A 24886-nucleotide genomic window follows, 5' to 3' on the forward strand; every position below is an offset into this window, starting at 1 on the left:
ATTTTGAAGATTCGATTTGATCGAAAACCAAATCACACCAATTGTCCACCCCTAGCCATCTCCAAATTCAAGCTCAACCACCATTTCTTGGTTTCCGTATGGGACTAACAAGGAAGTAACCTAGCCTTCCTCATCTCAACTAAATTCTAAAATGCATAACTTCAAAATGCAGTTTTCACCAATTTTCAATATATGCAGACATTTTACTTGAATTGTTGCTAAGCCTCAGTGAACATCTTTCTCGAAATTTCTGATTTATAGCCCAAACAAAAGTATAATGCACCTGCATCATTGACAAGTCCTATTTCTCACTCAGACAAGAAAAGTAGTAAAATATACAAATAAAGTGAAATAAGTAGCTGGTATTGCAGGGTGAAAAAGCATGGTCTATTTTTATTAATATATCTGAAAGAGTATCTTTATACACAGTAACTATACTTGCATTCAGCAGTAAAATATTTGTTGTTTGTATCTTTACTATATCAAATCGAGTGGAGGTTCGATGATGAAAAGCAGAGAGCTCAGCAGTAACATGAAGATGGAGAAATATACGAGCGATTTGCAAGGACCTGCATACCGTCGAATGAGTGTCATCCCATCTTCGTGACAAGTTTCTGATGATGCGTCTTTCACTTGTAAACTAGGACAAGTCACATAACCATATGCTACACCCGTAAAAGCTGCTGCGAAATGTGCCCTGTTAACAAATTAAATGATGACTTGATCAGTTATGCATAAAGCATACATATGCTTGATAAGAAGAGTTTTTGCAACGATACTTCTGTATTCTAGACTTCATAAACAATTTTTAGTTATTTTCCTGAACAAATTTGAGCCTGTATGAACTCCATGCGGTACAAAGCAATAGGTCCAATAAATCCCAGCGGGAAAAAGCCGAGCTTACCAATCATCAATTGGACCAAAACTGCTTACAACAAAGCTCAGAGCTGTAAAAATAATGGCTTTACGAAACATTCTTTCGGAAGATTCTCTTGCAATGAAATCTTTGTTTTGAACTTGATAAATAAGCCAAGCTCCAATCAAAGCAAACATTGGTCCCTGAACAAGCACAGTCGCATTGGAGACTACATAAGGTTCGATAGAAACGATAAGAGCAAATAGGATGAACCCCTTCTCCTAACCATCATGTTTTATTCCTGGAAGCTACATCGAACTTGAAGCTGATTTAAATATTTGGGGGACTAGTTTTAAGTGGAAGCAACAGTGATCAGTCAATCACCACTAATATGAAACAATTAAACAATGCAGTAAGTACTAAGCATACCGTCCCGCCAACAGTTGGAGATGACGTGTGCAGAAAGCTGATCAAATTTCCAGAAATTCCTCCGAGAAGATATATCAAGAGACAAGTGAATGAGCCATATTCTTGAGATACTTCGAGCCCAAAAGTGAAGAGAACCCAGCTACTTAGAGATATATGAAAGATTCCAGAGTGCTAAAAGCAGCAAAAATATTAATTTCTAAACAAAATCTCCAACCACTTATGGTCATTTAGAATTCTCAAGAACTCAGACTCGCAAAACCAACCAAAACTTTTACACTAATGGCTTAAAAAAAACAAAAAATTCTAATGAGAGGGCGTTTTGGATTCTTGAAAGCTTCTAAAAAATAATTAGCCAAATCACACGTTTATTTTACTTTTCATACGACACGGAGTGCTAAACTAATAACAGTACTGAAGCACGAACTAATCATCGATCTTGTACCAGAAACATTGGTGTCACTAGCCTCCACCATTCTCCAGTTAGAATCAAGTTATTAACTTTTGCTCCATAAACCGAGGGGATAGAAAACAGCGCAAATTCAGAGTTTTTCACTGGAGTGGCTATCTCAAACAGAAGAACCGCTATATTTATAGAAGCCAATACACCTCTGCAACATAAGCAAAAGTCAAATGAGAATTCAGATGGCCTTGCCTAAAAATAAACTCACGTAATGTAGAAGGGAATATATATCACATTAAGTAGAAATCCGAGGCATGGTCTGCTGAATATCTGCCACCCTCAGCATCATCAATTTTCGACTCCATAAAACTTTTCAGTGATAAGTCCCTTCCAATTCCTTCAGCGTTCTCAGCATCAGTGCTTAGTGTTGCCTCTAAATTTTCCACGATGTTTTCTGGTTCATCATCTGAGGGAAAGGGGTTGTTAACAAACATATTAACATTTTTGGTCAACAGGGCACACTCTGCATTTTTTGGGGGAAACATGAGTTTTTAGAAAATTTATTCATAAAATATTAATATTTATAAAGAACTGCCTCTTTTACCACCACCACCACCCCACCCCACCCCCTTCCCAAACATTGGGTCCACTACGTAATTTACTCTAAGAAACCATCTAATTTACTCTAAGAAAGCATTTACGAATTAATCATGCCATCCAAAACAGTAATACTTGCAGATTATGTTTACTACCATTTTTTACTTTGATGAGATAATTCTCAAGTGACTTGATACCATTCCGAAATAGGAGCTTATCACTTCTATCAACTGCTTCTGTCTTCTGGTTCTCAATTTTCCAAGAAAGGTACTTGGCCTTATTATGAAGCTTTCCAAGATAAGAATTCAAAGACTTCAGATGTTTCTCAGTCGTGCCTGATGCCTTCACAATCATGCATAAATTTCCACTCTGTGGATTTGAGGAAGCAATGTGATGACTAATGTCTTTGTGCTTTCCCAGAAAAAAAGACGCTTCACGAAAGGTCTGCTGTGGTATTGATCCAGATTCGATCATTCCCATGTTTCCTTTAATAGGTGGAATGATGGCATCAGAATTCGCGTTCTCTCTCCTACCTAAACCAATGATATTTAATCAAAACTCCATATATTTGGTAAATGAAATAAAATTATGAACTAATATGTGTTGTCCTCGTCTGCGACCTTTTGCAATCAAAAGAGTATTGACAGTGTGGAACAGTTTGTGGCTGCTTGTAATCGCCATCAAGTCTAACTGAATAAACAACGATAAGTGAAAGAAGTTCATGTTAGCCCACATGCGGTATATCTGCTATGATTAAAAACATCATAGCATGGTCTTTAAAATTAAAAACAAAAGGTTTTCGACCATGACCAATGTTCACTAAAGCAAGAAATCTACTCATTATACAAAATTACAACAACATCAACCGAAAACTTGGTTGTGTTGCGTATCCCATGTCGGTTTCACGACAAAAACTAAAACACTCACCCAACTAAACAGGCAGGTTTTTTGGTACTTGAATCAAACAGTATGCCATCGCTCAATAATACGTCTCATGTTAACATTACATACTGAACAAAGTGCATATGCTATACACCGAGCTGAGTAAAAACCATCTAGAATGGTGGCTGGAGGCGTCAGTTTTGCTAAAGAACGGGCAACGTTACATTTAAATATTACGAGATAGGATTGTCGAAGTCCATATGTATAACATCTAACAGTTACTTACAACGATTCTGTTTCACAAACAACATATTAGAATGGCTAATGAGCATGAGGATTCCACCAAAAGGCTAGTCTTTGGCATTTGGGTTTAGCACATAATCTAGTTCTTAAAGTTCTATTCCACTTCCCTCCATTAAAGGTGGCATAAAAAGATTTCACTGAAACATTACATCAAACATTTTATCGTCCCCACATACATTCCCACTCGAGCCAAAAGTTCAGCTTCTAAACCATGCGAGAAATCGTAAACAAACCCATTTCCCACGTACACGCAACTCGTACCTTCACCTACTGACACTTGGCAAAACAAGTGCATACAATTCTCCAGATGGCTGAAGGGTTCTGGAGATTGAGAGATTGCGCTTCCATTAATGAAGCTTCCAAAGCAATTGGAACTGAGTTTGTTGATCACTGACCTGTACTTGATAGTTGGTGCTGGCCAGTAGTTATGCTGTGGAAGAGTCCAACAGAAATTTTGTACCTTATCCTCGTTGTCCCAATGTGCTGTCGCCACGTCTACGTGTAAGAGATCGACCACAATTTTTTGCACTTATCATATTGTATTGGGCCCCACTATCACACACACACATGTTGTGTAAATGTCAATGAACTATATATACACATATGTGTATGCATATTGATATAATTAATAAAGGATATTTCATAATAAATCGGCTGTCAAATTTTAAAAATTAAGTTATTGGAGACGATAAAATATAATATCGAGTATTGTTATTTTACCAAAATAGAGATAAAGAATCAACTCAAAAATTTGCACAAATAAACAAATAAACTTTACGCTTCGATTTGATCGCAAAATTCGAAAACTTCGTATCATTCTTGATGCATGGAAACATTTTTAAATATATTTTTAAATTTTCGAAATCCGCGACAGCTATTTTTTTTGTGCGATATAGGTAAACGCAAAAGACCAACGCAGTCACGCTGATTAGATAAAAAATGCTGAACAAGTCTGGTATGACAGACTCAAACTAAGAAGCCAAAGACAAAAAAAGAAATGAACATACGATCTTTTGATAAATCTTGCAAGCTATGGGGCTAAATATATGATATTTTCAACCTTTAGCATTTACCAACTTTAGTGTAGAGAACAAAAAATAGAAAATGTTTCCCAAAAAAAATTAGAAAACCAATTAAATGAAGTCGACCACCTATAGGCAAGAAACACGTTAGGCCAATGGGGAGGCACAAAATATTTTGCTTTACCTTTTGTCTTTCTGTTTTTTGCTACTCTGGGTTTTGTGGTTGGGCCGACTATTTGCTATTGCTCACTCAAGAAATGCCAATAAAATTAAAGTTACTAAGTCATTGGTATTGGTCATGTAGACCCAGCCCCCACCAAATTGGGGGAACATCTAATTGTTGGATTTTGAAATGGTAAAACCCTCGATTTTTCTTAAGCGAGGTCTCAAATTCGAGTCTATTTGATAAAGGGTTCAACAAGAAAATTTTATGCTACACCAGTGAAAATGACAGAAGAATTCTCTGTTACATCCGTTGTACTTCACCCTATGATCCACCGGATGAAACACATGGTGGAACATAGTATTTCCTGTGTTGTTTGTGGCGTACCTTGAAGTGTTGGGATGCAACCAAAGTCCCACATCGGAATAAATCTTCACATGAAGTTCGATAATAACAATGAAAAATGTGTAGAAATTTGAGTTGAGACAAGTGTTGAACATTTTCTCCTTGACAAGAATTTTGCCTCAACTTGGTGCTATGGTTATGGCAATTATTTCTTGATATACAACAATTCTTTCTTACAATATCAACATTGTAAATTGTAATGATAATAACCAGAAAATGAAGTGTACTCTCTTCGGAAAAAAAGAAGAAGAGAAGGAAAAATGAATGCAAATGTGCAGAAAAATCTGATGATCAAAAGTCTATTCTTGTTATCTTTGATCATAAATTTATAGATCTCAATCATTATGGACATGTTTTATCTCAGAAGTGTCTCTTCATCCAAAATTCTGATAAAATATATCAAAGGATATCATTTGGATCTAAGATATTATGAAAATTTGCGACTTTCCGTCATTCATTGTCGTCGGGCTCCTGGGTGCCATTTTAAGGGCGCCTGCGTAGGTCTTTCAATTTTTTCTGGAAATATCCAGGGCAATCCAAGGAACAAATGGACGCTCGTTTATGTTTGGTCGAGTTTTCTGTCTTTTCTTTTGTTTAATTTTTATTTGTTAACTCAAACATTTCAACTATCGTAGTTAGACACGAATTAATTCGATATTATTTTGAACATAACAACTGATATAAACAATCAACAAGTAGTGATATGTCGATTTCACACACCTCGTCCATTTGAAGTGCGGAATAAAGTTGGTTTCATTATTTGTACATATTTTATTTATTATTTAACAGAAATTCGTTGGTTATATTAATAAAAATAATATTATACGTCATAATTATATTTATATTTGAATACATATATGTCCTAACAAAACACACACTAATAATTAAAATAATTATTATCATAAAGTCGAACAAATCAATTTGATAAAAAGATTATTCCACAGCCAAACACACCCTAAACTCCAACACTCCCCTCTAATCAATGAAATTCGGAAGAGTGAAGTCCGGCTCACAAGCTTTAGCAGAGGCGGTGGGTTCAACTTCAGGCGACGGCGGGACCGCCTCCCCCATCAGCTCCGCCGGTAGATCAGGTATGCCCTTCAAGTAGAAAGTGTAGAACAGCTTGAAAGGATAGACGAGCTGTTGGAGCTTCACCTGCCCGTACACCCCCTCGAACACGCCGGAGCCGCCGGTGACGGCGAGGTACGATTCCTCGTAAGTTAAGTACGGTCCTTGCACAGCTATGTGGCCGTAGTCTCCGAAGTAGAAACTGTAGATTGCTTCGAAACGAACACCATTCTTCTCCGGCTCGTTCTTGATCAGCACGCAGATTCCAGCCGTTATCCCGGCGCGTTTCTTCAGGTCCCCTGTATACACCTGAGAAGAATAAAACGACGAAATGATTCAGTTATTTTTGATTGGTTTGATTTGGAATTATAGATTTGACAGTACTTTTTCTGTAATTTTTTTTTACCTTGTTGCTGAAAGGGACGAGATCTCCCAGAGAAGTGACGGGCTTTCCGCTCAGTCGAAGAACAGCAGGGCTGCCACGGTCCCGCTCGTTGATCTCGTACACTTTCAGTTCTTGAATTTTACCTGAAACTACAAGGGAACCCAGAAAAATTAATTCTCACCAAACTACACAGTAAAATTTTCCCATTTTATAGCTACAAAAGGACATGTAGTTACCGGATCTTGAATCTGTTGGGTGGCTCTCAGTATGGATCTTGCATGAGAATGATCTTAAGGCGGCGGCGGAAGTTGTGAGTTTCTTGGGGGTGGTCAATGAATTGTTAGATTGGTTGAAAGAGAGAAGCTTTTGGAGTGAGCAACTCGTGACGGCGGTGGGCGGTAGCTTGGTGGAAGATGAAAGGAGGTTGGCCCTGATAACGGCGGAAGCCGACGAAGCAGCCATTGCTCTGTTCGGTCGGAGAAGTTGTGGAAATATTCAAGATTAAGGATCGATGCAACCATGTGGACACATCTCTATTTATTTATATATTAAGGGGGAGGGGCGTGGACTGTTTTTTCGTGGTCTTTTATTTATTTATTTTGTTTTTTATGGATAATTTCAGAAATTATCAAAATATTTTCAATAAATTTTGATAATATATATTCGAAAAATTAAATATTATTAATTTTATGTTTGTGAGTGCTACACTTTATATGAAAATGACATTTAACAAATATGGGATCTTGTAGGATTTAGATATAAAAAAATATATTAATTATTATTTTTATGTACATAAATGACTACTATTGTGTGATACATCTGCTCGGAATGAATTGGTGTCAAATGTGTGTTTGGAGTGTGGGATTTATCATGGAGTAGGTGTTAAGAAATCGAATCGAGATGAATATAATGAAAAATTTAAGGTTTGAACTGGTAACGAAATAGTTGTATTTGAGTTTGAGCTTAATTCAAAGCTCGAAAACTTTAAAAAATTTTGTTCGAATTCGGTTTGAGTTCGAAGTCAGCTCGAAAAATCAATATGTTCGTTAACTAATCGAACTATTGTTCGAAAACAAGTATGTGAAAGGCTCGAAAGTTATTTATTTAATATATAATAAAATTATATTATATAATATTAAAATTCACGAGCGGTTCGCGAACTATCAAATAAAGTAATTTGAGCTCGAGTTTGGTTCGAAAAAAGTCAAACGTCCTCGAGTTCGGCCCCAATTCGATAAACTCGAATACGAATAAAAAAATTTTCGAGTCAGCTCGAAATTTTCGCAAAACAGCTCAGTTAGTTGATACTCCTATTATTGACTGTGTTTGCTTCTTACTTGATACACCAAATAAGAACAACCAAAAGTTAGTTAGTGACATAGATACATTAATATCTTATTGTTGATAATATATAACACATGTACTCTTCACTTTCATATATTTAAGCTTGTGTATTTTCATATATATCAAAAAGTTATTGGAAAATTAAATTTTACAATAAAATTTTCCATTTTATCTTATTTAATTAATGCTTTAATAGAATAAAAAAATTGTCGGAATTAGTTGATATATTTAATGATGAATATTCGTAAAAGATAAGATAAAATAATCACGAATAAAAAAACTTGATTATATATTTGAGACGAATGAAAAAATAAACACTTAATCTTGTACAGACTATATGTAATAGCTGTTTTCCATACCATTTACATCGTTATGAATTTAGTAATCAAAAGAGTGGGTTGAGCACTCGTTTTCTCCATCTGTCCCACTATCATCCATGAAATGTACTGGAAATTATACCTTNATTTAACAAATGACAATATATTTTTTCAAAACTTCGTTAATAAAGATACATTAGTAATTTCGTGAGGTAGATGAAAACATTAAAAATTTTATGAGACGGTTTTACGGTTAATTTCGTGAGGTAGATGAAATCAAATATTTTTTATATTAAAAANTATTTTTTATATCAAAAATATTACTTTTATTGTAAATATAAATATTATTGACAAATAAAAAAATAATTAAAAATTATTCAGCGCAGTGTGAGTGAAACAAAATATCGATTTTAGTCATGTATATATAGACTTGTGATTTTTTTAGTTATATATGATTCGTTAGATCAATTATAACTATGTAATTATGTTTATGGTCAATTATAGTCATGATTTTCTAAAATCATATTATTAAATGACCAATATTAGTAAATACGTTGTTTAAAAAATTTCTGGAGATACACACGTGTGTTTGACAATTTAATTATAAATTTTAATAATTATATTAGTTTGACGAAAATGATTATAATTAATTTTAAAAAGACATACATAACAAAAAATATCACAAATAAATATATTAGGACTAAAATTGACATTTTATCATTCATATATTTTCCTCTCTAACTAATTCAACTTCAAAGTCCTATTTTCCGTCCTTCCTGATACGCACGTGGGTCCAAGGCATGTATGTGACCTACAACCGGCCAAACCCATTTCTGGCTCCATAAGCCCACTGAGAGATGGACTGCATATTTAGCCCAGTTTTAAGTTGCTAACTTTGGCCCAATTATTTGATTCTGGATCCAGTATCACTTGTCTTCTGGCCCAAGAGGACTAACCCAATAAGATGGTCCATATTTTAGAATAACAATCGGTGCATTCCCCGAACCTAATCTCAACAATATTAACTAAATTATAGGATAAAGAATAATTTTATATCTTTCGAAGTTTATTAATTAATTTAGAATTCACAGATTGACTTATAGAAATAACTTCCGAACTCAATTATTTATAAATAAAACAACAGCAAGTTACACTTTAAAAATTACTTTATTACAAATTGTCGATTATCTCAATATTATTTTTTAATCTATATATTTATCTTTGATTAGTTTATTTACTTTTACTATTTCAGTTTCGACTAATTAGTGAAAATTACAATTTTAGTCATGTTAGTTGGTCTGTTTTGGGGTTCTAATTTGTAACTTGTCAATCTTTGGTTTGCATCCAATAAAATCTATCAAATAGTGTTTATTTTGAACTGATACTCTCCTACATGGCAAATATAATAAGAAAAACAGAAATTATATACATTAATATTTATCTACGCAAAAATAAAGTGAAACTACAATCTTCCCCCCTATTTTGAAATATTGAGTTTCATTTTTTTTTCCTTTTTTGTTTATATTTATTTTGATGTCTGTAATATAAGTTTGTTCTCGCTATATGAGCTATGTAGTGTAGAAGAATATCACTATCAAATAAATAATATTCGAGGAGCCAGAAAAAGACTAAAAAAAAAAAACAGTTATTGGATTAAAATCAAACATTGACAAGTCATATGATTAAAACTCAAAACAGACTAACTTACATGATTAAAATTACGATATTCTCAAATATTTTATATTTTCTTCCAAAGAGATCTCATCTTAAAATTCTCAATTATCAATATATTAATTATTAAATTCGATGACTATTTGATATGTAAATGGAATTCGATAACTAGTGAATGGAAGAACATGATATTTTTTGCGATATTAATTGTCATGTTGATGCTTGAATAAGTGTGTGATCAAGTATATCATATATTATTTGATGTATATAATTCTTGAGCGATGTTGAAATAAATGATCATTACTTCATTAAATTCGTTAGTCGTTTTCATTTGCGATATGATTTTGAGAAAAAAGAATGCATTTTGTTGGTACTCACGGATGAGGTGATACATATCTATATGTACACACATATTTTTAATATGATGTCCACCCGCCGTGCCTATCATTGATATAACACTCACTTTTTGGATGTACGTACAATCGCATCAAATAGATGAGTGTTACCTCAATTATAAATTGACATACTAGAGCTTTGATAATTTCTATTTTTTTTAGATTAAATGCGATTAAAACTACATTCACTCTTTCTCTATTACTTTTATGTTTTATTATGCAATTTTATAAGCCACCGTTTTACTCAATCAAAGATTTTCATGATTTTTTCCCCTTTCTATACAATCTAACAAGTAACAATAATGACAATTATGGTTTAGGAAAATTTGTATTTTGGTCCTAAAGTTTAGTTGTTTATGTTGTCGAATTACAATTTTAATTTTATACCTTTATTAAGTTTTTGGTAGTTTTGGTTATTTATGATATGAAGTCGATATTGCAATGCAAAGAAGCCAACGTGGTGTTCACTTATGCAATTCTACATTGACATTCCTAGCTAAAAGCGATTAAAACTATTAGATACATAATTAAAACTCAATTTCAACAACATATATAGACGAAGAAAACTGCAAAAAAAATAAAAATAAAAATAAAAAACAAACATTCGGGACCAAAATTGTAATATGCTGCACACTTATCGTGTATATTGATGTGAGTACCGATGATATGACACTCAACTATTCGATGTATAATTTTTTTATGTTTAACTATATATACCAATTTATTTGATTCAATGTATCCAAAAATTATTTGTTTCACCAGACGAGATTCTAAATTTCTTAACCATTCAGAACTATCACGGGCATGAATTTTCCTAGTACCCACCCCTAGGGAAGCCGTCATTTTAGGTATTGTCGGGTTTAGGTTTTTGTCGGTTGGTCAAAAATATGTCAAGTAATTTCTGGGTACAATGTTGCAGGTACCGGTAATTTCATACTTTATTTTTCATTAGTAATTCCGTTTCCAAAATGAAATAATGAAGCCAAGGGCATCTTGTTCTTGTTTGTCTCCGAAAGTTTGAAAATTCACGCGATCAATAAAAAAGTTTAACCTGAATATTAATCGATACGGTCGAGTCGGGTATCCGATACCGGAATCCGAACGCCCACCTAAAAAAACCATTAACTACAACTATTTCACTTTTATTGAAATATGATTTTCTTTTCGTCTAACAACATTATATCTATTTAATTTTTAAATTGATTCAACTGAAGTGGTACATATTAAATTTTATTTGACAAATTTTTTTCTTGTATTTGAAAATACACACATCATGCAAAGATCAGTTACGCCGGTTAGTAATATAATCAGTCAAAGCAACCAATGGAGCAGTCTTCTCCGGATCAAATCCAGCAAGGTGTCCCTTGGCTTCCCCGTTCAATTTCTGAGCCAATTCCATCGATTTTTCAATCCCGATCAGCTTCGGATAAGTGCTTTTATCCAACACCAAATCCGTCCCCGCACTCTTCCCCAGTTCTTCCGAAGATTTTGTGACATCAAGAATGTCATCAACCACTTGAAATAGCAACCCGATGCACCTAGCAAACTTCCTCAGCCTTTCGATATCTTCATCGTTTGCACCTCCTAAAATGGCGCCTACAACTACTGAAGCCTCCAATAGAACTCCAGTTTTACGCATATGGATGTATTCCAAGTGTTCTAGTCCTATTTCCCCACCCATCCCCTCCGAATCCAGATCCGCAATCTGTCCCGCCGGTATTCCTCGGCATCCGGCACAGCGACCCAATTCCCTGACCACTCGAACAACTCTTTCTGCCGGGGCCCTTTTCGTAGTGGTGGCGACATGCTCGAATGCAAACGCCAGAAGCGCATCGCCGGCCAGAACGGCTACGGGTTCCCCGAATTTCTTGTTGTTGGTGGGCTTCCCTCGGCGCATATCGCTGTTGTCTATGCATGGCAAGTCGTCGTGTATCAACGACATGGTGTGGATCATCTCCGTGGCGCAGGCTGCTGGCATGGCCGTCGATTCATCCCCGCCTACAAGCTCGCACGCGGCGAGACAGAGCATTGGCCTGATCCTTTTGCCACCTGCAAGAAGCGAGTACCTGATGGATTCACGGATCTTCGATGGCTCTTCGAGTGATATCGACTGTTCCAACGCCTTGTTTACTTGACTCGCCTTCTCGAGCATGTAGGACTCGAAATCAAACCTCGTTTTGCTCGCCCTTTCGTCGTGGAGGGATGATATGGGAATGAAGGAAAAAGCTGAGGGATTTGGAGTAGGTTTTGGGAGAAATAAAGTGTTGGCAAGATTGTTCTTGAGTGAAAGACAAAAGCTAAAGCATGCGATTCTTGATTTCTTGCATTGAACATTAGCGTTGTTGCAAGGTTTTAAGTGTGCCCATGTTGTAGTAGGATTGACAAGACTCATTATCTTGCGCTAATTTTTTTGGATTTCACCACTATTGATCTGTGTTTTTGGCGATACGATACTATTATATAATTTTTGAGTACCCAAGTATTTGTATTAACAAATCATGTTTTTTCGGATAAAAACCGGTACAAAATATTGAAAATGTGGTATTAATATTTGGTATTCGAGTACCAAATATTTCAAATATACTAATAATATATGATTTTTTAGTATCCAAACATGTATAACAAGTATTGATATTAATGACCATGTCTTTTCTCGGATTAAAATCGGTGCAATACATTAAAAATGTGATATTAGTTATATAATATTTGATAATCGACTTTTTCAGCTCTAATACCAATATATGATATTTGAGTACCCAAATAAGTATAACAAATCTTACATTAATATAGTTGTTCCAATTTTATACTCAAAATATTATTTTTTGTATCAGATAAAACAGTTAGTACTCAAATATCATAATTAAAAACATTTTTGCAATTTTTTGTACTTACTTTCATCCTTGAAAAGATCTCTGGACTTAGAGAGTGCATAAACCTTTTTTATGAATCAGAGATTGCATAAACTTTTTTCTCTAACAGAAACTGAATATAAATTCACGTTTGAATTAGAGTTGCCAAACTAACAACCCTAAATTTTGACTTTAAAGTCATCTGTGCACACACACACACACACACACACACACACACACACACACACACACACACACACACACACACACATATATATATATATATATATAGTGAAAAATCAAATAAACTTTTGATCTTTATAAATATAGTTCCAAGTTAAAATGTTTGTATAGTTGACTTAATAATCTGCCTGATCATGCCTTTGAAAATGGAGTTTTTTTTTCTCTTCCAATAATATATATTTATATTGTTTTTTTATATAATCTTGTATATTATATTAATTTTAATATATATTTATTGTAGAAAAAACCGAAAAATTTTTTTGGAGTTATTAAAGAACAAGTTTAAATTAAAAATAAAAATAGAGATGGGATTAATTGTCAGTTTATGATCATTAACTGTATAGTAGCTACTACAAAATATTAATGCCGCTTTGCATTATTGCAAAAATTAATAAATATCATAAGGCATCCAAATTATATCTATTTAATTAGTTGTTTTGACTAATCTATTTTTTTTAAAAAAAAAAAGTAAATCACTTGTACTGTCAAAAAAAGAAAAATCAATCACTTGTGGTTTCAAAAATAAAAATAAATAAATCATTGTTATAAGCTCATAATTTTGAATTACTGGCGCATCAAATACAAATGTAGTATGTCTCTTGTGAAACGGTCTCACGAATCTTTATCTGTGAGACGGGTCAACCCTACCGATATTCACAATAAAAAGTAATACTCTTAGCATGAAAAGTAATACTTTTTCATGGATGACCCAAACAAGATATCTGTCTCACAAAATACGACCTGTGATATCGTCTCACACAAGTTTTTGCCATACAAATATACCAATTAAATACGAGTAACTACCTAATTTATACTTTCTAAAAATCACACGGTTAAAATTCCTAGTTGGAACATTTATCAATACATGCGTGGATAAATATCCAACTTGAGATACATTTTAAGAGATTGTCCGAACGAAGCATGAAATTTTTTCCCGAATGGATATCGAATAAAATACAATTCAAGAAATAAAAAAGTCCACAAAAAAAGTTCTTCAACATGACATAAATATTTACCATACCACCAAGAATCAAAATAAATCATTTTTAAAGTGAAGATTGAAAATAGAAATTAAGAAAATTCTGCTAGAATATAATTGATTTGCCAAATAGAAAGATTTCCAAAGTAGGCATATTCAATTGGTCTATTGATTAACTGGCTTTTAAGCTTAATTCTATTGGAGCTGCCCTCTTGGGTGGAATTTTCAATTTAGCCCCCAACAAACAATAGGGGAGGGATTTTCAATTTAGCCCCAACAAACACTAGCTAGGGGTGCATCTCGGGACATGATTTAAAATTTATGGTTTGCGATTATAATTTTAGTATTAACAAAAAAATAATAGATCAAATTTTAAATTCACATCTTACTTATTTACAATTTAGTATAAAAAGTAAAATGAATTTCAAATAACACTGTTTTTCGATTAATTTGAAATTCGTTATAATTACCATGAAACACTATACAAAAATGTTAAGATTGAGACTTGAATCTAACTCAATCTCAAAAGTTAGCTAAATGAATGATTGTGAATATCGGTAAGGTTGAACCGTCTCACATATAAAGATTCGTGAGACCGTATCACAAGAGACATACTCATTTAATTTTGATATATCAGTTTACATATTTCATTGGTTTTAGCTTTCAACTAATTATGTGTTCTTTCAAAGAGTTTGGTGTGTATGAAAAGTTCAATTGGTTCATTTGATAAATTCCTCGTAAAAACTTATCATATGATTGCTACAAAGTAAAGAAAGAGGCCATCAATGGTGAATCTCACCATTTTCTTGATAACTGAAAATAAAAAAACAAGACAAAACATCAAGTCCAGCCGAATCAAAAATCATAGCATCTCAGTTTCCTTGGAACTACCTAACCGAGCATTCTCCCTATCCTGCTTAAATGTCCAATACAAAGGAGTGTAAAACAAGCAGCACAAGGCAGTAGGAACCACCATCATCGAAATAAGCCCTCTCGACAAAGCATACGCCTCTCTAGGTGACCCAAGAAGCGGATCCACGGACTTAGCATCATAACCGTATATCTTCTCTGAAAGGATCCCCACAATGGGAGCGGCGAACGAGGAAAATGACAGCTCGAAAGCACGATCAAACGCATATATCATGGTACGGTGTTTGACAGGGACAACCTCAGCAAACATAGGACCGTTGGTGGCAGTTGCACACCAACTTACGGTTAGTCCCATCAAGAATAAGGTGACAGCAAATGTATAGTAGCTGGTTACACTTTGTGGGATGACACAGAGAAGATATATTGAGAATGGGATTCCCATAAATGAGCTGAATTGAGCACACATGACACGTCCAGCGAAAGGATATATTTGGGACATTTTGTCGGCTATTACACCTCCAAGAAACGAACCTAGAGCGCATCCAGCAGCGAAAAGGCCGACCAAAGCTGCTGCACTGTTGTGATCAAATCCTGAGAGAAAAAGTTTAGGGATACATGAGCTAGTCTTGCAGCAAGTTTCAGTTCATTTCATCCAGAATCTATGGTGCGAATTTCGCTGACATGGAACACAGAAAAATCTTACCGATTAATTCAAACCACAATGTGAAGAAAACGATGGCTGTCCAAGGGATGGAGCCAACAAGACCTTGTAAAACAATGAACCGAAAGGTTGGCACTTTCATCACAGCTTTCATGGCCGCCCATGAATCCAACCATACAGTTGCCGAACTTGTATTGAGTTTCTCTATTAAATTCTCCCTAAATCAAAGAAAAACCAAATTACAAATCATCTTTAAATCTTGAAATAAGAAAAAACAGATGGTTGACAAATCTTTACCTATCAGAAAACTTGATCGCATCATGACCGCCACTAGCTCTTCTTGGATCAACAACAAAACGAAAAACAAGATACCCAATGAAAGAACTTAAACTTGCCATCATAATAAAGGAGAATCTCCATCCGGGCATGCCCCAAAAATTGTAACCAGCCATAACCGTTGCAATAGCACCACCTCCTATACCTCCCACTGTTCCAACAAGATTCAAAAACCCAAATCCAGCACCTCTCACACCATCCGTATAGCTATCTGCAATAAACGACTGAAGTGCGGGTATAACAATTGCCAGTCCAACGCCATTTACTGCTCGCCAAAATGCAACTTGAATGAAATATTTGCTTACACCAACTGCTGCTGTAGATAATGCCCAACATAGAATTCCAATTGCAAGAACAGTTGGGCGATCATAATTCATAGCTAATACACCTGCAACAGGTGATGCTAATCCTTGCACAAAGTTTCGTATAAATGTAAGGTATCCAAGATCCGATGGCCCAGCTTCAAAGGCTTCACTGACTTCTTTGTAAACAGCAGGAAGGAGATTCTCATCAGCACGCTCCATTATAGCGGCCATATTGATGATAATTAAAGAAAGAGAAATCCCAAAAAAATTTCTTGCTCTGTAGTATGCAAAACACAACTAGTCAGATGAAATTTACCCCAAAAGTTCTTCAAAGGAACCAAAGAGAATCATGGAGTGAGAACTGTCCCGATCAGTGATACAATTTGGGTTGAATTCAAAGGTTAAGTATATTATACACATAACAGATAGGTTAGTTGACGAAGCCTCTTGATTGCGAGCGTTGCAAAATATTATATAAATTGTTACTGACATGTAAAAAATCAAGACAGAGGAATTGCATAGTTGGTTTGTTTTTGGAAACCACTAAATTAGTTAAAAGAGAGTCAAGTGTGTATCAACTTATTGAGCAGATTCAGTTTGAGGTTTTGATGAGAGACAACTTTGTTACATGCTACATTTCAAAGGCAGTACTGCAGCATATGTGAAATAATGGATCACCTTCAAGTATGGCCGCTAAAGAAATACGCTATTACCATTCAGATGCAAAAAGAAATAATAATCTTATGATAAGAAATTGGGAATCGAATTAGATCGCGAGGTTCAAGAAAACTCTATGTTTTTTGGCATATTCGGTGGTTCCATGATCTTGATTCCTCCATTACTAAAAGATTACTGAGACATCATCGAATGACACATGGATACAATGCAAAAGCAATGCTGATTCCCAATCGACAATGATAAGAAGGCACTTCTAATTTCCCAACAACAAGTAAAGTTGTACAAAATATAATGAGCAACAACACCAGCAAACCAATCCGCTATTCCCTTATCCAGTACTCCGGATTCATAAATCTGATAAAATGATTAATTAATCTCAAAATCTTTCCTCGAAATGTATGTAATCCCATACAATGAATCACAGAATCCGATTAGTGGTCAACCATATATTCAAACAAAATCACAATAATCTAGCCAAAAAAAGTCAATATTTCCGATTATTTCATGAAGTTACAATCTTTAAGAGACCAGAGCGACAAAACAGGCAAACCGAATCTAAATCACATCCCAACTGCACAACCAATCAAGAAACTAACACCCAATCAACGAATCATAAACAGGAAGCAGACAGCAGGGAATAACAGAAAGGATAACATGGGGAATCGAAAACTAACTTCATGGCTCCAAGATTGGTCGGAAACAGATTCTTGGATTGAAAATAAACAGCCCCGCGAACTCTTGATGCCCTCAGGCTAAGGCCCATAAACACTCAAAAGTCAACTGCTACAAATCTTGGGATTTATGGCGGGCGGCTGATCTCGATTGGCCAGCGGCCCTTGTCAAGATGCTGTGTGATGTGTTCGTGTAAAGCATTGACCAAACCATGTGAGAATTTTCGAGCTTTTTTAGTAACGTCTATTTGCATCATTCTTTTCATTTATTATTACCATTATTTCATAAACGTAATTCCAGGGTCACTTCGGAAATTTGATTTTTTTTACATTATATTTAATAAATATTTTTTGTATGCAAGAAATTAGTTAGCTTGGTTAATGCAGACTTCGATTATTTTTTCTCAAAATCGATTAAATCGAACTTATCGAGGGAAAAAAATAACTTTTTATAACGATGGAATTCGTTGTCGCTAATTTTCGATGATTATCACGTAAACTCACAAGTTCAGGAAATAATCTACAAACCATACTAATTAGATAAAAGGAAAAATCGTTTTTATATGTATCTCTGGTTGATTATTTAGTTGGCTTGTATCACTTTGATAAGTTATTGTTATTTGGAATTAAGTTTGATTGTTTTGAAATTTGTAAACTGTGAATTTAATTATTATGACTTTTTGGAGGAAAACGGATTATTAAAATTTATTTTCGCATACTTACCTCCTTTACCATATGTAATAATTATAATATTTTATAAAAGAGACGAATGCAAATTATCCGAAAACGCTATAATAATTCGATTCGTTAGAATAATTAAGTAAATTAGCTAGGTTCTTAAAATTTCAATTCGGTTTTGGTAAAAACTTGTATGAGACGGTCTCACGGGTCGTATTTTGTGAGACAGATCTCTTATTTGGGTCATCCATGAAAAAGTATTACTTTTTATTGTGAATATCGGTAGAGTTGACCCGTCTAACAGATAAATATTCGTGAGACCGTCTCACAAGAGACATACTTTCGGTTTTAAACTAATGTTTAGAACTAATTCTAATCTAGTATTCAAAACATGTTTATTACAACGTGACTAAAATCATGTGTGCAAAAGTTTTTGGTATTTTCAACGAGAAAAAATATATCTTACATTGTTGTATTATATGAAGGAAATATAATTTAGAATGTATATTTCTTTTATGATATGTAATTATTTTGAAATTATTTTATTGGATTAAAATAAATAATAAAATTATTTCTGAACATCATAGTTAATTAAATTTAAAATAATTATTATTTGTAAATTCGAAAATACTAAAAAACATATTTTTATAAAAAAAAAATTGAACTTCTTTAAAAAAATGTTTTTGTATATTTTCATAGAATAAAAACATTCTCTATTTGATTTTGCTTTTCCTGCGGGGGCTTCAAGAGTTTCGCGAAGAAAAATGTTTTTAGAACATTATCGTCCAAATATGTCAGTTTTTGCCCTTTCCATATTGTTTTGGCTAGGGTATAACATAAAAATGTATATAAAAAATTAGGATATTAAGAAAAATTAATACAAATATGATATTGAAAATTTCGGTACATACGGATTATATCAAAATGTTGCGGTGTATCGAGATTTCGGTATATACTATTTTATACCAAAAACACCTTATATTTTTTAAAATATTAAATTTATTATTTAAAAATATTATTTTTTATTTATATATATTATTTTGATATATACCGAAAATTTTCAAATTCAATACTATCATCTTACCAAAAAATTCCGATAAATTTAATATTTTTCGAAACGGTTCTCACCCCTACTTTTGGCTTATGGGAGAAAACTATGTTGATTTGTGGATACTTATTATTGGAGAGTTAAGGATAATTTTATTTAAAATTCTTTTTGGATAAAATTATACATGAATTTTGAGACCTACCATAAAATTTTTAGAAAGATAAATAAAATAATAATTTTGTTAAAATTCAGAATGATATAATGATCAATACAACAGAATTGATAAAGAAATTATTATTTTTATTATCTTTTACTATTATATAACAAGAGGATCTCTTATTAACTTCTTTGGTCTAATCTGTCACATCTAGGGATGACAATGGATAGGGTATGGGTCGTATTTCATACATCCATCCCCATACTCATTTATTAAATTCATCCCCATACCCATCCACATACCCATTTATTAAATTCATCCCCATACCCATCCCCATACCCATCGGGTATTGAATTTCATCCACATCCCCATACCCATCGGATTATCGGATACCCATACCCTACCCAAATACCCAATGATCATATACAATTGAATTTTTTCAAATTTAAATTGTTTCAATGAAGTTATGAATATTTAAAAAATTATTTAAATGAACAATAAGAAAAATTATTTAAATGAACAATAATTTTCAAATTTATGATTATATGTATTGAAAACTCCGAAAATCAGTGGATTGATTGACGAATCTTTAATATAAATAAATATAATTACTATATCAAACCCGCCTCCATACCCGAACCCGCCTCCATACTCCGAAAATCAGTGGATTGATTGACGAATCTTTAATATAAATAAATAAATATATTAATTTAAACGGGTATTCGGGTCGGGTGTGGGTCGGATTATATCAAACCCGCCTCCATACCCGAACCCGAAAAGCCTCATACCCGATTACCCAATTATTTAGTCGGGTCTAAAAATCCCTCCATATCCTCTTCTATTCGGGTCGGGTATCGGATACTCCAATGGGTTCGGAGGAAATTGCCATCCTTAGTCACATCAATATAGTTATACATAAATATCCTCAAACATCACTGTGAGAGCCATATATTCCAAGGACAAAATGGTAATAAAAAAACCGTTAATTTTATACACCTGCTATTACAAAAATGTTTTTCTCCCACTAAAATCCATCAACTCCCATTTTCTACATTTTGTTTTTATGTTTTTTAGTCTTCTTCATTTGTACTGATTTTGAAAATATTGGAATAAAGCTAGAAAATTCTTATTCCAAATTATTTTGTCCAATTTATGCGTAAAATCTTTAGTTACATGCGTATAGCTAGCGTGTGCCACTATTATTAGGTAACATTTCAACCCGCCAAATTCAGGCCAGCACGATAAGCGGGTTTGGTTGGCAATTTCGCAATCTGTTATACTGTTTTGACAATATTATTTGTTAAAATATTTAAAAAATTGTTTGATATTTATTTTTTTTATTATCTTCCGGGTTTGGTTGGCAATTTCGCAATCTTTTATACTGTTTTGAAAATATTATTTGTTAAAATATTTAAAAAATTGTTTGATATTTATTTTTTTTTTATCTTTGGTTTATAATTTGAATTAGTTGTAATGTTATTCGAATTCCTAAATCTTAAGGTTCTAAAATTTAAAGTTATTTTTCTCTAAAAAAAATTTAAAGTTATTTTGGTTTGAAGTGGAATTTGATAATTTTAGAATTGACTAAAAAAAAAAAAACTCGTTGGTTTGTATCTTTGGGTCAAATTGGTCCTCTATTCTTTGGAGGCCTTTTTCCTCGTGTAACATATTTTAATCATCTCAGCCATTTGATTTTCATTGAAACAAAACAAAATCCTCCCTTACTGATGTACCTAAAAAATAATCCAGAAGCTCACAAAAACTTAGAAGCCCATAAACAAAATCCCAACCCCAGAAGAGTTGCAGTTGGCCCAGGAAAAGCACACGCGACGAGTCAAAGCCACTACCCAACATGGAAGATCGTGGAATATAGTCTAAACTAACATGCAGAATGTGACAAAAATGAAGTAAAAGAATCAGAAGAGTGATCTATAAATCAACACAAAATCTACAGAAAAACTCTGCAGAATTCTCTCAATTTTATGTCTATTTATTTCAATTTCCAGCCGTCAAGAGTTTTTTGAATTTTTTACATATTCCTTCAACTTTATTGTAAAAATATCGTTCATGTTAAATTTGATGTTGTTAATGGATTTTCTCTACGATTTCATTATATTCTTCAGTTTATATTTTTCGTTTTGAACACATATCGAAGGAATTAAAGCTAACGATCGAATCGCGACACACAACGTTTGATAAAGAAGTCAGATTATTTCACAACTTTGACACGATCACGTACCTGACACGCCCCGCAAATTTCGTGAAAAACACTCACATAAATTATAAATCTAGATTTGCTACCTTTTTTGTGTAAAAAAATTCAACGTAAATTTACTCGATCATTTTATCCTAATCAAAGTGTTATTCATATTGATTACTTTTTCTTGACATCATGGAACGAGTTAGCCTATCATCCATCGGGAATAATTCTTCTCGTATCTCAACACTGATAGATCATTTATTTCATCACATTTTAAGGGAAAATTGATATCATGTGTTAATACCAAATGGCTAAAATTTTAATATGTCATGGGTGAAGAAACTCATTGAAAAATCCTCGTGAAACTGATGTGTAGATTCTTAAGGTCGAATGCTTCTGTTTACATGTTCTTTATTGACATTACTTGTTTTAAATATACAATGTCTGAAACTTTAATTTTTCTATAATTTTTCTCCCTTAAATCATGGGATATTTCTTAAAAAGTACAGAAATGGCTGTCCAATAAAACGCAAGTAAAGTGTTCTTCAAATGAGCTTTCAAGAAATAATTAATGGGATTTAATATACATTAATAATGCAATAAAAACAATAAATTAAATTGTGTTTGGCAATTACGAGGTAAGTTGGAAGATGGGAAACAAGAACTTGAGTTGTCGGGATAGACTTGACATCCATTTATTAAATCGAGCTTTTGCTTAACAAGGAGAAAGAACCAAATGAATCCACGTATCAAACAACTCATCATCCAAAGCATAAGGAATCCTTCAATTAAAATAATCCCCGAAAAAAGAATTTAGGGCAATAATAAATTCGTTTTCTAGATCTTGAGAATCTCTTTTACGAATAAAGATTTTTTAAATAACTTTAATTTTACAAGGGAAAATTTATCTTTTACTGGTATTTCATGGCCCGGAAACTTAACCATGGAAATCCACAAACTTGTGCTTTGTCATGTGGTCATGAGTTCGATTTTCACGGCCAAGTCGATGTAGCAAAAAAAATATTTAATCAGCCGTACCACTCTATGAGCTCGTAAACGGATTCAAGTAATTGTAGACCATACTCCAACAAGCTCGTAAACGGGTCCGAGTATCCAGTAAACAACAAATGTTGCGGTAATGTCAGAGACGTCGGGGGTTGTCTAGCATAAACAATCCAACGCTAAAGTTTAAAAAAAATTCAAAGATATTTTTTGAAGTTAGAGAACTTAGGTGTAGGGCTCTCTTTAACATAATATATCATTTCTTGCTACACGTTCTCCTATCAGAGAAGTCATTTTTGGAGGCCTGACTCATGTCGAGCTTTAGGCCAATAAACCTCTTAGGAATACGTTTATTTGCTAATATGTTGGTCGGTCATAATTTAATAAAGATTTTATAATAAACAGAAGTGATCAACGAAGACTCAAATAGCTGATATGCAACTAAAAATTAGAACCTTATTCTTAACATTATTGAGAAAGTAAGATTTAAGACGGTAGAATTCAATCTCAATTCCCATCTCAACTACCCTTCGTGTATTAAGGTAGTTACTACTAAAATAAAATGGGTGTACCCATAATGAAGTTCCGATCTCTAAATGGATCAGCTACTCGATCTCGATCTCGATCTCGATCAAATGGCTTTGGATCTATCTTTACATCTGGAATATCTCTAATAGGATATGGAACTCCATATCGATACAGACGGTAACAAATTTACCTCGAGTTCGAGTCCAATATGCCTTAAATGAAATAATTAAAGTTAGATAATTAAGTAGAAAAAATGACTTTATTTATATACTTTTTAAGAGTGTCTAGCGGATTTGAGCTTTTGTAAGCAATTTAGACTTTAACAACGAGCTTATAAACAATTAAATTAGACCATTACCAATCAAATTTAAACAACAAAAATAAACAAGCCCATTTTAATTGGCAACACGAGTGAATGGACAACATGGTCATGAATATATGAAGTCTTTGGCACCTTTGGTTTCATTTTTACTTTAACTCGAAATTTAAGTATCATATCCAACTAACTAAAAAGTGTAATTTAGGAATAGATTAATGTATAGATTATTTTGACCATACGGATCAATGTGCGGCCACAATAATATTCCTATCATTCTATCTCCTTAAAAGATGAGAAGATTTTAAGTCATATTAAACTAATTTTAAATTAGTTCATTTAATGACTTGAGTTTGTTCTTATCCTTTCTGACCACTTTTACTTCATTTAAGATTCTAAAAATCGATTTAAAAAAAATTTCTAAATACATTGAAGCAAAATTAAAAAAAAAAAAAACTAAATACACAATTAATTATTATTACTTATTATTTTAATAAAAAAATTTAAATCTATGTCTCAAAGAAAAGACAAAAACTTGTGTGAGACGCTCTCACGGGTCGTATTTTGTGAGACGGATCTCTTATTTGGGTCATCCATGAAAAAGTATTATTTTTTATGCTAAGAGTATTACGTTTTATTGTGAATATTGGTAGGGTTGACTCGTGTCACAGATAAAGATTTATGAGACCGTCTCACAATAGACCTACTCCAAAGAAAATTGTAATTCTAGTAGTTAAATTGATATGTTTTGAGTTTTAGTCATTTAACTTGTAAAAGTTTAATTTTCATCCAATAACTTGATTTTTTTTAAAACCTGAAATCACTAAATTCTCCGGATATTATTTAGTAGATATTGATACTCTTCTACGTAGCTCATGTGATAAGAATAAAATTTATATCACATATATTAAATGTACATAAACAAAAATAATAAGAAACGACAAACTTTTTTGCTTTCTATTTTGAAGTATTGAGTTAGTTTTGCTTTATTTTTATTTTTATTTTTTATGAGATGAATTTTAATTTGAGTAAATATGAGCTTAATTCTCGTACATTTGTCACATAGGAGAAAATCAGTGACAAATAAATCACATTCGATGAATTTAATGATTTCTAACGAAAACAAAA

The 24886-nt window shown here is 33.1% G+C and overlaps 4 protein-coding genes across 5 annotated transcripts; all 4 read right to left on the reverse strand.

Annotated features, from left to right (window-relative positions):
* Window positions 1-370: 370 nt before the first annotated feature.
* LOC140986244 (RHOMBOID-like protein 9, chloroplastic) lies at window positions 371-3973 on the reverse strand. Its single transcript, XM_073454351.1, has 7 exons — window positions 3729-3973; window positions 2438-2815; window positions 1980-2151; window positions 1728-1893; window positions 1286-1456; window positions 905-1059; window positions 371-697 (listed from the first exon to the last, which is right to left on the reverse strand). Exons 1-7 carry the CDS (start codon window positions 3760-3762, stop codon window positions 478-480), a joined length of 1296 nt encoding a protein of 431 aa, XP_073310452.1. The 5' UTR covers window positions 3763-3973; the 3' UTR covers window positions 371-477.
* A 1947-nt stretch (window positions 3974-5920) lies between these two features.
* LOC140986341 (allene oxide cyclase, chloroplastic-like) lies at window positions 5921-7034 on the reverse strand. 2 transcript variants are annotated; one of them, XM_073454540.1, is made up of 3 exons: window positions 6747-7034; window positions 6532-6653; window positions 5921-6434 (listed from the first exon to the last, which is right to left on the reverse strand). In XM_073454540.1, the coding sequence occupies exons 1-3, from the start codon at window positions 6970-6972 to the stop codon at window positions 6033-6035; spliced, it is 750 nt and encodes a 249-aa protein (XP_073310641.1). In that variant the 5' UTR covers window positions 6973-7034; the 3' UTR covers window positions 5921-6032. The 2 variants fall into 2 exon arrangements, with proteins under 2 accessions (XP_073310641.1, XP_073310640.1); XM_073454539.1 differs by having other exon boundaries at window positions 6532-6659; window positions 6747-7033.
* Window positions 7035-11362: 4328 nt separating this feature from the next.
* LOC140986348 (geranylgeranyl pyrophosphate synthase, chloroplastic-like) lies at window positions 11363-12667 on the reverse strand. Its single transcript, XM_073454555.1, has one exon. The coding sequence runs from the start codon at window positions 12627-12629 to the stop codon at window positions 11520-11522; it is 1110 nt and encodes a 369-aa protein (XP_073310656.1). The 5' UTR covers window positions 12630-12667; the 3' UTR covers window positions 11363-11519.
* A 2408-nt stretch (window positions 12668-15075) lies between these two features.
* Window positions 15076-18061, reverse strand: LOC140986347 (uncharacterized). The gene is made up of 4 exons (XM_073454553.1): window positions 17833-18061; window positions 16137-16757; window positions 15882-16057; window positions 15076-15769 (listed from the first exon to the last, which is right to left on the reverse strand). The coding sequence occupies exons 1-4, from the start codon at window positions 17919-17921 to the stop codon at window positions 15171-15173; spliced, it is 1485 nt and encodes a 494-aa protein (XP_073310654.1). The 5' UTR covers window positions 17922-18061; the 3' UTR covers window positions 15076-15170.
* Between the last annotated feature and the right edge of the window lie 6825 nt (window positions 18062-24886).

The sequence above is a fragment of the Primulina huaijiensis genome, chromosome 10 (assembly GCF_012295235.1).
Source record: "Primulina huaijiensis isolate GDHJ02 chromosome 10, ASM1229523v2, whole genome shotgun sequence".
NCBI lineage: Eukaryota > Viridiplantae > Streptophyta > Magnoliopsida > Lamiales > Gesneriaceae > Primulina > Primulina huaijiensis.